This window comes from Helianthus annuus, chromosome 1, assembly GCF_002127325.2.
Source record: "Helianthus annuus cultivar XRQ/B chromosome 1, HanXRQr2.0-SUNRISE, whole genome shotgun sequence".
NCBI lineage: Eukaryota > Viridiplantae > Streptophyta > Magnoliopsida > Asterales > Asteraceae > Helianthus > Helianthus annuus.
The window spans coordinates 8318818-8331424 of NC_035433.2; the positions used below are offsets into that span (position 1 = coordinate 8318818).

At 33.3% G+C, this 12607-nt stretch overlaps 1 protein-coding gene across 1 annotated transcript; it reads left to right on the top strand.

Annotated features, from left to right (window-relative positions):
• Nucleotides 1-26: 26 nt before the first annotated feature.
• On the top strand, nucleotides 27-5867 carry LOC110864833 (the record flags this gene model as incomplete). The annotated part of the gene is made up of 6 exons (XM_022113996.2): nucleotides 27-178; nucleotides 633-1114; nucleotides 4240-4360; nucleotides 4808-5009; nucleotides 5258-5300; nucleotides 5663-5867. Coding segments are annotated over 6 exons (1131 nt in total), but the record flags the coding sequence as incomplete, so codon positions are not given.
• Nucleotides 5868-12607: the final 6740 nt, after the last annotated feature.

Here is a 12607-nt window from a genome sequence, read left to right on the forward strand (position 1 = left end):
TTTTTAAATAAAGTTTATTGATATGATTTTGGTTTTTTTTTTTTTTTTTTTTTTTGCAGAAAGTTTGGTTGGATAAAGGCATAGGAAAAGCTTGTGTTTTGATATCTTCCAATGGATTAGCGATAACTGGGATTGACGATCGTAGATACTGGAGTTGGATTTCTACAGAGGAATCCAGGTGAAAGTCTACATCTATATTCTAAACATCTTCACACATGTAAATTCACTATAATTCTCCGATCTGCACATGTGTACGAAGTTTGTTATGAGGAAGAGAGAGCAAAATAAAAGTAGAGAAATTAGGTAAGGAAATCATTTAATCTTTTTTATAAATATACCAACTTTTATTTCACTTTAAAAGAAATGAATGGTTTAGATTTGTTCTAGCAATTCTGCTTTCAACCCCGCTTTTTGGTTTAAAAAGTGTCGACCAGGGGCAAAAAGGCGTGCCCCTGTGTAGTTTTGGGTCAAAGTTTGGTCAAAGCTACGGTGCGTTGAAGGTTAATATGTAAAAGTTACTTAATCGATGAAGAAGTTATGAACTGTTTACTTGATAAATAGGTATATATATGTAAAATAGATGAGAGATATGCTACTAATATATAAGGCTTATTTGGTAGTTTTTTATGCAGATTCCGTTCAGTTGCTTATCTCCAACAAATTTGGTGGTTTGAAGTCGATGGTGAGGTCGAGTTTCCTTTTCCTTGTGGGACCTACACCCTCTACTTCCGCCTACAACTTGGGCGGTCAGGCAGGCGGTTTGGGCGGCGTGTCTGCAACTCCGACCATGTTCATGGTTGGGATATAAAACCTGTGAAATTTCAGCTTTCAACTTCAGATGGGTATGGCTCTAAACATTTTCTATGTAACGGACGTGATTGGAAACCCGGTATTACTTGGACATTATTGCTTGATAATGGAGCTGATGTTAGTTCAGAAGCCGAAAAGCAACGAGTGATCATGTGTTTAAAAGCCGCGGTTGAAAGAAGGGCACCCGAGGGTGTGCGTCTCGGGCTATTCAAACCCGACAAACCCGGACTGTTGGCCCAAGTGACACGAACGTTTAGAGAAAACGCGATGAACGTAGCACAGGCCGAGATATCTACAACAATGGGTATGGCTCTAAACATTTTCTATGTAACGGACGCGATTGGAAACCCGGTATTACTTGGACATTATTGCTTGATAATGGAGCTGATGTTAATTCTAGGAATTATTGTGGTCAGATAATCATTCTTCGGTTTCGAAATCGACATGGACATCCAACATTAGCTCCGAAGATATGCTGACCGAACTTCTGTCGTATTTCACGCAACCATCAATACCGGAGAAGACGGAGCGTATCTGGTACTTATTCAGCCTTCATAGTTCATATTATCATACAATTTAAAAAAAAAATTATGAAATGGTTTTTGTTTATTTTGCTAAAATTGTTTTTTTTTTTCATTTTTTCAGGAATTTTATATCAGACATATAGACATATAGATGGAAGCCAGATTAGTTCAGAAGCATGGCGATAAATTTATACAAAACTTCTACCCCGTGGGCCTTCTACCTCCACGCGGCATTGCTCCGTCAGGCATTCCCCTTCAGGTCTTTTCTCCTCTGCTTCCTATTGGCATTTTCCTAGAAGGGGATCGATTCCGTAAAAGATTGGATGGTTCGAAAGTGCTTTCAAAGATTCTTCGACTTGCTTTCTAGATGATCCCTCTAGAAGAAGGCGATTCTAACAATCTTTCTAGTTACTTCGTTCTCTATTTCTATTTGAGAGGGTCCTACGCATTTTCACAGACCAAGAACTACGAGATCACCCCTTTCATTCTGGGGTATTTCCCTGCTAGATGTCTGGCCTCATAATTGGGGTTTTGAATAAGACGACCTTTAGCCGAAAAGCAACGAGTGATCATGTGTTTAAAAGCCGCGGTTGAAAGAAGGGCACCCGAGGGTGTGCGTCTCGAGCTATTCAAACCCGACAAACCCGGGCTGTTGGCCCAATGACACGAACGTTTAGAGAAAACGCGATGAACGTAACACAGGCCGAGATATCTACAACAATGGGTATGGCTCTAAACATTTTCTATGTAACGGACGCGATTGGAAACTCGGTATTACTTGGACATTATTGCTTGATAATGGAGCTGATGTTAATTCTAGGAATTATTGTGGTTATGCTGTTTTTTTTTTTTTTTTGGTGTTTTGTGGTTTTAGATTGTTGCATTGCTACTTGTAATGGAGCTGATGTTAATTCTAGGAATTATTGTGGCCAGGTAATCATTCTTCTGTTTCGAAATCGACATGGACATCCAATATTAGCTCCGAAGATATGCTGGCCGAAGTTATGTCGTATTTCACGCAACCATCAATACCGGAGAAGACGGAGCGTATCTGGTACTTATTCAGCCTTCATAGTTCATATTATCATACATTTTAAAAAAAAATTATGAAATGGTTTTTGTTTATTTTGCTAAAATTGGTTTTTTTTTTTCATTTTTTCAGGAATTTTATATCAGACATATAGATGGAAGCCCGATTAGTTCAGAAGCCGAAAAGCAACGAGTGATCATGTGTTTAAAAGTCGCGGTTGAAAGAAGGGCACCCGAGGGTGTGCGTCTCGAGCTATTCAAACCCAACAAACCCGGGCTGTTGGCCCAAGTGACACGAACGTTTAGAGAAAACGCGATGAACGTAACACAGGCCGAGATATCTACAACAATGGGTATGGCTCTAAACATTTTCTATGTAACATACGCGATTGGAAACCCGGTATTACTTGGACATTATTGCTTGATAATGGAGCTGATGTTAATTCTAGGAATTATTGTGGTTATGCTGTTTTTTTTTTTTTTGGTGTTTTGTGGTTTTAGATTGTTGCATTGCTGCTTGATAATGGAGCTGATGTTAATTCTAGGAATTATTGTGGTCAGGTAATCATTCTTCAGTTTTGAAATCGACATGGACATCCAATATTAGCTCCGAAGATATGCTGACCGAAGTTCTATCGTATTTCACGCAACCATCAATACCGGAGAAGACGGAGCGTATCTGGTACTTATTCAGCCTTCATAGTTCATATTATCATACAATTTAAAAAAAAAAATTATGAAATGGTTTTTGTTTATTTTGCTAAAATTGTTTTTTTTTTTTTTTTTGATTTTTTCAGGAATTTTATATCAGACATACAGATGGAAGCCCGATTAGTTCAGAAGCCGAAAAGCAACGAGTGATCATTTGTTTAAAAGCCGCGGTTGAAAGAAGGGCACCCGAGGGTGTGCGTCTCGAGCTATTCAAACCCGACAAACCCGGGCTGTTGGCCCAAGTGACACGAACGTTTAGAGAAAACGCGATGAACGTAACACAGACCGAGATATCTACAACAATGGGTATGGCTCTAAACATTTTCTATGTAACGGACGCGATTGGAAACCCGGTATTACTTGGACATTATTGCTTGATAATGATGTTAATTCTAGGAATTATTGTGGTTATGCTGTTTTTTTTGGTGTTTTGTGGTTTTAGATTGTTGCATTGTTGCTTGATAATGGAGCTGATTTTAATTCTAGGAATTATTGTGGCCAGGTAATCATTCTTCTGTTTCGAAATCGACATGGACATCCAATATTAGCTCGGAAGATATGCTGACCGAAGTTCTGTCGTATTTCACGCAACCATCAATACCGGAGAAGACGGAGCGTATCTGGTACTTATTCAGCCTTCATAGTTCATATTATCATACATTTTAAAAAAAAATATGAAATGGTTTTTGTTTATTTTGCTAAAATTGGTTTTTTTTTTTCATTTTTTCAGGAATTTTATATCAGACATATAGATGGAAGCCCGATTAGTTCAGAAGCCGAAAAGCAACGAGTGATCATGTGTTTAAAAGTCGCGGTTGAAAAAAGGGCACCCGAGGGTGTGCGTCTCGAGCTATTCAAACCCGACAAACCCGGGCTGTTGGCCCAAGTGACACGAACGTTTAGAGAAAACGCGATGAACGTAACACAGGCCGAGATATCTACAACAATGGGTATGGCTCTAAACATTTTCTAAGTAACATACGCGATTGGAAACCCGGTATTACTTGGACATTATTGCTTGATAATGGAGCTGATGTTAATTCTAGGAATTATTGTGGTTATGCTGTTTTTTTTTTTTTTTTTTTTTGGTATTTTGTGGTTTTAGATTGTTGCATTGCTGCTTGATAATGGAGCTGATGTTAATTCTGGGAATTATTGTGGTCAGGTAATCATTCTTCGGTTTCGAAATCGACATGGACATCCAATATTAGCTCCGAAGATATGCTGACCGAAGTTCTGTCGTATTTCACGCAACCATCAATACCGGAGAAGACGGAGTGTATCTGGTACTTATTCAGCCTTCATAGTTCATATTATCATACATTTTAAAAAAAAATTATGAAATGGCTTTTGTTTATTTTGCTAAAATTGGTTTTTTTTTTCATTTTTTCAGGAATTACCAAACGATTTTCAAATAATATTTTAACCAATTAACTCATCCATTTTATTTAATAATATAGATTTATATATATATAGACTTCTCATATTCAGATTCCATAACATCAAAATATATGTTATCATCATTTATTATTATTATTATTATTATTATTATTATTATTATTATTATTGTTATTATTATTATTATTATTATTATTATTATTATTATTATTATTATTATTTGTTATCATTAATGCAATTAGATGTGTGAGCAACTTTACACCTGATGACTTCTCATATTCAGATCCTATAACGTTTTTGCATTTAAACTTTCATTAAAATGAAAACTGCCACAGGTCATCCCAAGAGCCTACTTATCGTGTCTCTATAAATACACAGCCACATTCAAGCATCCTCCCTTTCATTATGCAACCTGTGACTGAATATCGGAAGACACCTGCCAACATGAAGAAAACCACTGTTGTTGCTAATTGTTCAGAAAGTTTGGCGACTCTTGAAGAAATATTACACCATGGTCGAGAAAATAAGAAACACACGGTATTTAAGTTAAATCATTAGTTTATGCTTTTTTCCCCTATTTATACATGCCAAATAGCTAAATGGAATGAATTGAACTTCAACGAGCTTGAACTGCAGTTCATAAATGGGAATTTACTTGAACGGAGTTATATTCTATCAACTTTTTAGTACAAAATAATGGAATATGAACTACTAATATATACATCATCCAGGTTAAAGTTCTGCCTAACATTTCCTTTCTTTCTTTCACAACCCTACTTATGAAGGTTCTGATTCAGATGGTTCTGTGGGTAACGCTCCAGGTGAAAGGTATGTATTTAGCCTATAAGCATATACGTTTTACACATCATATCCATTTGTGTTGTGTTTAAGTAAATGTTCAAAATTGAATATTTGTCGCTATTTCACTACTTGAACGAAGTTACATTCTATCAAATTTTTAGTACAAAATAATGGCATATGAGCTACTAATATATACATCGTCCAAGTTAAAGTTATGCCTAACATTTCCTTTTTTTATTTCCCAGCCCTACTTATGAAGGTTCTTATTCAGATGGTTCTGTGGATAGCGCTCTAGGTGAAAGGTATATATTTTGCCTATAAGCATATAGATATTTGATTTGACTAGCTCATACCCGTTGCTTATGTTTACTTCCTTAAACCTGTTGTAGACAAGAAACTACTAAGGGGAACGTCGACTACATGGCCATGCATTAGCGGCAGAAGATTTGGTGAATTATTGAATAAAACCGGAAGCTTTATGAACTCCTTTAAGTTTTTTTCCTGTAATGTATGTTTTTAGACTTGGCATACATGTTTGTTCTTAAACAGATTCCGCAAACAAAGTTTCCTGTGCTATGCACGCCTTAAATTTTGTGTGGTCGGCTTATGGTACAAGCTCTTATCACGTTTTGTATGACTTCTCTTACATTGTCTTTTGGCTAATTATCTTTTATCCATACATAAACATTTTCCCCAAACGCACAACAAAATGAAGGACACTAACTGTTAGTCATGCCGTGCATCGCACGAGCCTACCCTCTAGTATTTATTATAATATACTTATATTATATTATACTTATATTATATTATTATTATTATTATTATTATTATTATTATTATTATTATTATTATTATTATTATTATTATTATTATTATTATTATTATTGTTCAAAACCTTGCATGTTTAATATATTGGAGAATACTTCTTAAAAATCTATATGATGTGGTTAGTTCATGTGTTATACTCACAGGAGGCGGATGCGAGGTGATGATGTGGCCACGCGGGATCATGCCACGTTGTCCCCTTCATCCCATAAGTTTGCAGTTCAGAGAGGATGGTAATCTAGCTCATCATTCACATATAGGACTGTAAACGAACCAAACGATTGTTCGTGTTCGTTCGTTAAGGATTTTAACATGTTCGTGAACTGTTCACGAATGCATACTGAACATAAGTTTATGTTCGTGTTCGTTCGTTAAGAAAATTCAGTTGTTCACTAATAGTTCGTGAACACTGGCATCAAACACAAACGAACGCAAGCAAATAAAAACGAACACAAACGAACATTTAACTTGAAAATATTTAAAATAAAAACATTGTTATCCTTGAACATTGGATATAAGTAATTAATACAACCATCAAATGATAAATCAAAACACAAGAAGTCTACTACACCACCAAACGATGAATCAAGATTAACTAACTTAGATATAATTATCCCCAAAAATGTCTTAGAATGTCCAAATTTTAGCTAACTAGCTAGGGTTTCAAGTTTTCAATATGTTTAGATTAAAGGTTTATTATTTTTTGAATATAATCAAACGAACATGAACGAACATAACTGAACATATTACCGAATGTTCACGAACGCAGTCAACGAACGAGACCTGTGTTTGTGTTCATTCGCTAAGCTATCCGAACAAATTTTTTTCTTCTTGTTCGTGCGTTAAGCTAATCGAACGAACATAAACGAACCTCCCGCCGAACTGTTCACTGAACGTTTGGTTCGTTTACAACTCTATTCACATACACTCTCTCCACGTTTATTTAATTGTATTAAAAAAAAAACAGGTGAGTGGTGTGTGATGGTATAACATAGGTTGAGTTAGGGATGAGCAAATGGTACCGGGTACTATTGCCGAATTTCCTGAACCAAAATATTTTTTATACCGACTTTTGGTGTCAATGTGATGAATCTTGACATGTTATTTTCTCAGTGTATGAATTGTGAAATTAGTATAGCGAAAATGGCAACGAGGGATGGAGGAATGTGAAATGAGTATAACGAATAGTATAAAAATATTGTTATCGCAAGGTACATCGAAAAACATCGACTAATCACATCAATATGATGAATCATGACATGTTATTTTCTCAGAGTGTGAGAGAAAAATAAAAAATAAGATGAGAATATGACAATCTCAAACTACACACCAAAGGAAAACCGACCCGCTACAAACAAAATGAAAACTTCAAATGACACAAGATTTTCAATTTTTTTTTTTATTTTTTGTTTGCCATAATCACCATAAGTGATATGCTTGCCGACAATCAAATAATTTTGTTATAATGATTGAACTAAACGGGAATCATAATTAATTAAATACGACTTGTGCACGTATGTCTAGATTTCTATATGATTGTTTTGATACACCGACAATTTATAATTTAACTACTATAATAAAAGAAACCATTTTAGGGACAATTGTCATTCTATTAGGCTATCTCTTATAAATAATTATTATTTATAGATAACCCTCCTACTAAATATTATTAATTTAATATCTTATAAATAATTATTATTTAGTTTAATCTCCTTCTCATTTATAATATTATTTATTTGAATTAATTATATTTAAACGTTTTGTTTAGTTTGGTATAAAATAAATTTTACTAAAATTTAAAATAAAATTAACTAATATTATTTATCATTTATACATTTACGGAGTTTTAAATAAAGGGTTAAATTTATTGAGACTTCGTTAACAAATTTTGCAACAACAGAATAATCTATTTTTATCACGAAAACCAAACTTTGTATTAATATATTAAATATTTTTATTTTCACTGTATAAAATTACATTTACTCAACCCATGTAACACATGAGGTTTTTTAAGATATAACTTTTTATTATTTGGTATATAAAATTAGATTTACTCAATTCGTACAACTCACGGGGTTTTTAAGGATATATATTTTTTATTATTTAGTACATAAAATTACATTTATTCAAACCGTGTAATGCGCATATTTTTAAAGATGTAATTTTTTTATTGTTTGGTATATAAAATTACATTTCTTCAACCCGTGTAATAATGAGGTCTTTTAAAGGTGTATTATTTTATTATTTGATAAACAATATTACATTTATTTAACCCGTGTAATACACGTGGTTTTAAAGATATAACTTTTTACTTTGTATATAAAATTACATTTATTCAACCTGTACAATATGGTTCTTATAGATATATTTTTTTATTATTTAATATATAAAATTATATTTATTCAACCCGTACAATAAACGAGGTTTTAAAGATATATTGTTTTATTATTTAGTATATATTTTTAAAGATGTAATTTTTTTTTATTGTTTGGTATATAAAATTACATTTATTCAACCCGTGTAATAAATGAGGTTTTTTAAAGGTGTATTATTTTATTATTTGATAAACAATATTACATTTATTTAACCCGTGTAATATATGTGGTTTTAAAGATATAACTTTTTTATTTTGTATATAAAATTACATTTATTCAACCTGTATAATATGGTTCTTATAGATATAATTTTTTATTATTTAATATATAAAATTATATTTATTCAACTCGTACAAAAAGTGAGGTTTTAAAGATATATTGTTTTATTATTTAGTATATAAAATTTATTTATTCAACCCCGTGTAATACACGGGGTTATAACCTAGTAGAACAATATATTATTTAGGATTAATGAAAAGTAAAAAAAAAATAAAATTAAGTATATGAATCAGTATATGATGCGGGTAATCGGGTATTTGTTTTCGGGTGATCTGGTCCGATATCACCGATCCCACAACCGTGAAAAGTTTCAAAATTAATTTCACTTGGTCCCGCCTGAATACTTGTCTCATTACCCATCTCTAATGTTTTAGGTTTCGAGTTTGTCATCGGATTAAGTTCAATTGTCATCCCTAAAGTATATTCGGTGTGTTTTTGGGCGTAGTGTTAACCATTAAAAGTACTAATAATTGATTATTTTGATGTAAGTTGGGATCTAATGTTATTTAGTGTCGAGTAGATAAGAAGTTAAATGGGTAAGATTTTCTATTATGAAAAGTTTTGGTGGTTAAAATAATAATGATGAAAATTGTATAAGTGGATAAGAATCTAAGTACTTAAAAGGGAATTTAATAAAAAAATACTTTAGTGGTCTGTCAGTGATCTAAATTTACCGTAAAAAAATTAATCAAAGAGTTTATGGAACAGATGACAACAAATGACATATAATATATAGTGTGAAGTGAAATATGGAAAAACCATTCGATTGTAAGTGATGTAGTATTGAAACAATCTAACGGTTTGTGTGTATGGTTGAGTTTAGGATGATTAGTGTTTAGTGTATTGTGTATGGTTGAGTTTAGGATGATACTTTGTTGTGATGTTTATTGGAACAGTCACGGTCGTTACCATACTTACAACTTCCCCTTATACTCTCCGGTAACGCCCTTTAGGCAACGTTTGGCGCCCTTATACAGCAGTGGCGATGAACGCTAACCCGCTACACACTCTAAGGTTGCATGGTGTGGAATAAAGCCTCATGCCACATCAACGTTACGTAAGTGATGAACTTTAGGCTTTATTGTTAACTTGCAATGTGTAAAATAATGTCCCCTTTAATTATATATATATATATATATATATATATATATATATAAAAGAAGAAATTAAAATAAAAAAGGAAATCTGATTGGTTATGCAAGTGCGCCCCAGACATCATCCCTCCATAGTGATCGCTATGCCTTTGGCGAAACCCTCCATAATACCCCCCAAACCCCCAGACAACATTGTGTAGGGCGCTATGGGGGTGATGTGGCTAGAGGCCCGGTTTGTGGCCTAATGTGAAAAGAATACGTACAATTGTTTTTTATTAAATGAGAGAATTATTAAGTAGAAGTGCAATTATTTTTTTATTAAATGAGATAATTATTAAGTAGACCAAGATTGACTACTCCGGATTTTGAATTTTCCATCGTCGTCACGAAGATAATGACCTTGCATAGGAACAAAAAATAATAATAAAATATCTATATTCTTTTAAATTTAAAATAAAGAATTGGTTGGGTCTACAATTTATTCTAAGTAAAAAATAATTTCTACAATTCAAGGTGAGATGCGGCTGTGTCCTTCTGTCCATACAAAAATATTATACAATTTTTAAAGCAATTACATTTATTTATTATTTTATAATTTGAACTTTGTTTTTTTCTTCTTCTTTTGGTTAAACTGATTCTTGACTTCTTGTTTGATATGTTGTTTTTTGTGTAAAAAGTTATTAATGTAGGACAAAATTACACTATAGGCTGAGCTTAAATCGTATTTAAAATTTCTTTCTAATTTCGAGTTAAACAAAACATCAAACCATCAATATTCCCAACTCGTACGTTGCAAGTTTTTACGATGATAGCATCCTTTCCTCACAAATATTCACAATCAATATCGTCTTCCGTGAATTCTCCAACAAAAGTAAGTATCCTCATCACCCTCAATTCGGGTTAAGCCACAATGACCCCATTTTGTTATGATCGTTGTCAACAAGCTATTGAGTGTGGCATCCAACAACGTCTTTATGCCGTTTAGTGATCGTTTCCATCAAGCTATTGAGTGTGGCGGGCCTCCAACCACGTCTTTATGCCGTTTAGTGATTGTTTAAAAAATTGAGAAACTTGTCTTATCTTGGTAAGCACTATTCCTTTACTTTTAGAAAGAAAACATAAGTAAAGGTGTTTTGCATTATGTTTTGAGGAAGATTAATCATAGTTATAAAACATAGCTAGCTGAAAAAAATTGTTTTTCTAACCGTAATAATCCTTTATTGAAAAGGTTATACTCTTCTTTATGATGGAATCAAGTAAAACATAGTTAACAACCGTAATAATCCTTTATTGAAAAGGTTATACTCTTCTTTATGATGGAATCAAGTAAAACATAGTTAACGACTTAACACGCTACATACATGGTCTCCGAGAAGGTTAGAGATAAATAGGAAGTGCTGGATTTGCAAAGGCATATTCGAGTTCAAAGAAATGGAAAAAAGTTGTTTACACAGTAGTTCAGACCGTTGCATGGTGTATTTGGAGGGCCTATAATGATTTAGTGTTTAATCAAAAACGCCCAAACACTAAGAGGGTGGTCGAGGAAATGAAAGTATTGGCTTTCTTATGGCTTAGGTATCGAGTGAAATCTCAAGCACTCACTTGAGTCCAATGTTATAATTTCGATTTATCTTGTATGGAACATGGGTGTTTGATTTGCTCATTAGTGATTGTATCTTTTGGTGGGCTAACTCTACGTTAGCGATGTATATGACATAATATGTTTCGTTGGGCGTCATAAAAAAAAAGATATTACTCTACAAATCATTTGGTTACTCATATGTGAATATAATGAATCATTACTTTGTACAATTTGATAAACAAAAAAAGATGAAGTAACGAATGTAACACCCCGAAAATATAAATCCTTATATTAAAATTTTAAAAATTTAATAAACAAGAATTAACCAACTAGGAATTTTAACCTAGTTAATTATAAGTCTTGAAATAACTCATAAAAGGGTTAAAACACTTAAACTTAAAGATAAATTAAAGTTGAGGGACCAAACTAGGCAAAACTAAAACTTGATTTACTAGAATTGTAGTAAACACCAAACATACACCTAAGTGTATGCTTGGGTCGACCAGAACACAGGAGAAACTAGGAGCCCTCTTCAAGAACCCTAGCTCACTAGAAATTGAGCAATTGGAGGTTCAATTCAGTCCCAAATCGAATTCCAAACACAAATTAGTGATCACCTCGTCATAGGGATCAACAGGTATGTAAAAATTTGGTTTTAATGCAACGAGACAAGGTCATTGTCACGGCCCCCGACGCGGTTTGACCCGTTTCAGGAGCCGCGAGACAGAAATCCCGTGGTATTTAATTTAGGCGACAACGGAAGTCTTTTAAAACAAGATCTTTCAATATTTAAAACTGCCCGTTTACATAATTTAGGTAAAAAACCCCGGTAATTTACAATCATTTGATTTCACTGGGAAATCTTTTATTTTACAAAACATGTTTCTTTATTTTATCATGAGCCACTTTCTTAAGCTTGTAGTGCTTCATGACACTTTTCCTGGATCATAACAGATCACCTGAAACATGTTTGAAAAAGGTTTTGTCAGCGGGAAATACTGAGTGAATCATTCTATTTACATAAAATGATGCATAGTTTTTAGTTACAGCATAAGAGCGATTACAATGGCTTATATCTTATTTTTATCTGGCGCCGTGTCACAATGGTGACATGTCACAATGGTGACGATGGTCATACCACTATTAGGTCAATGAACCTAAGTGGGAGAAAATTAGTAA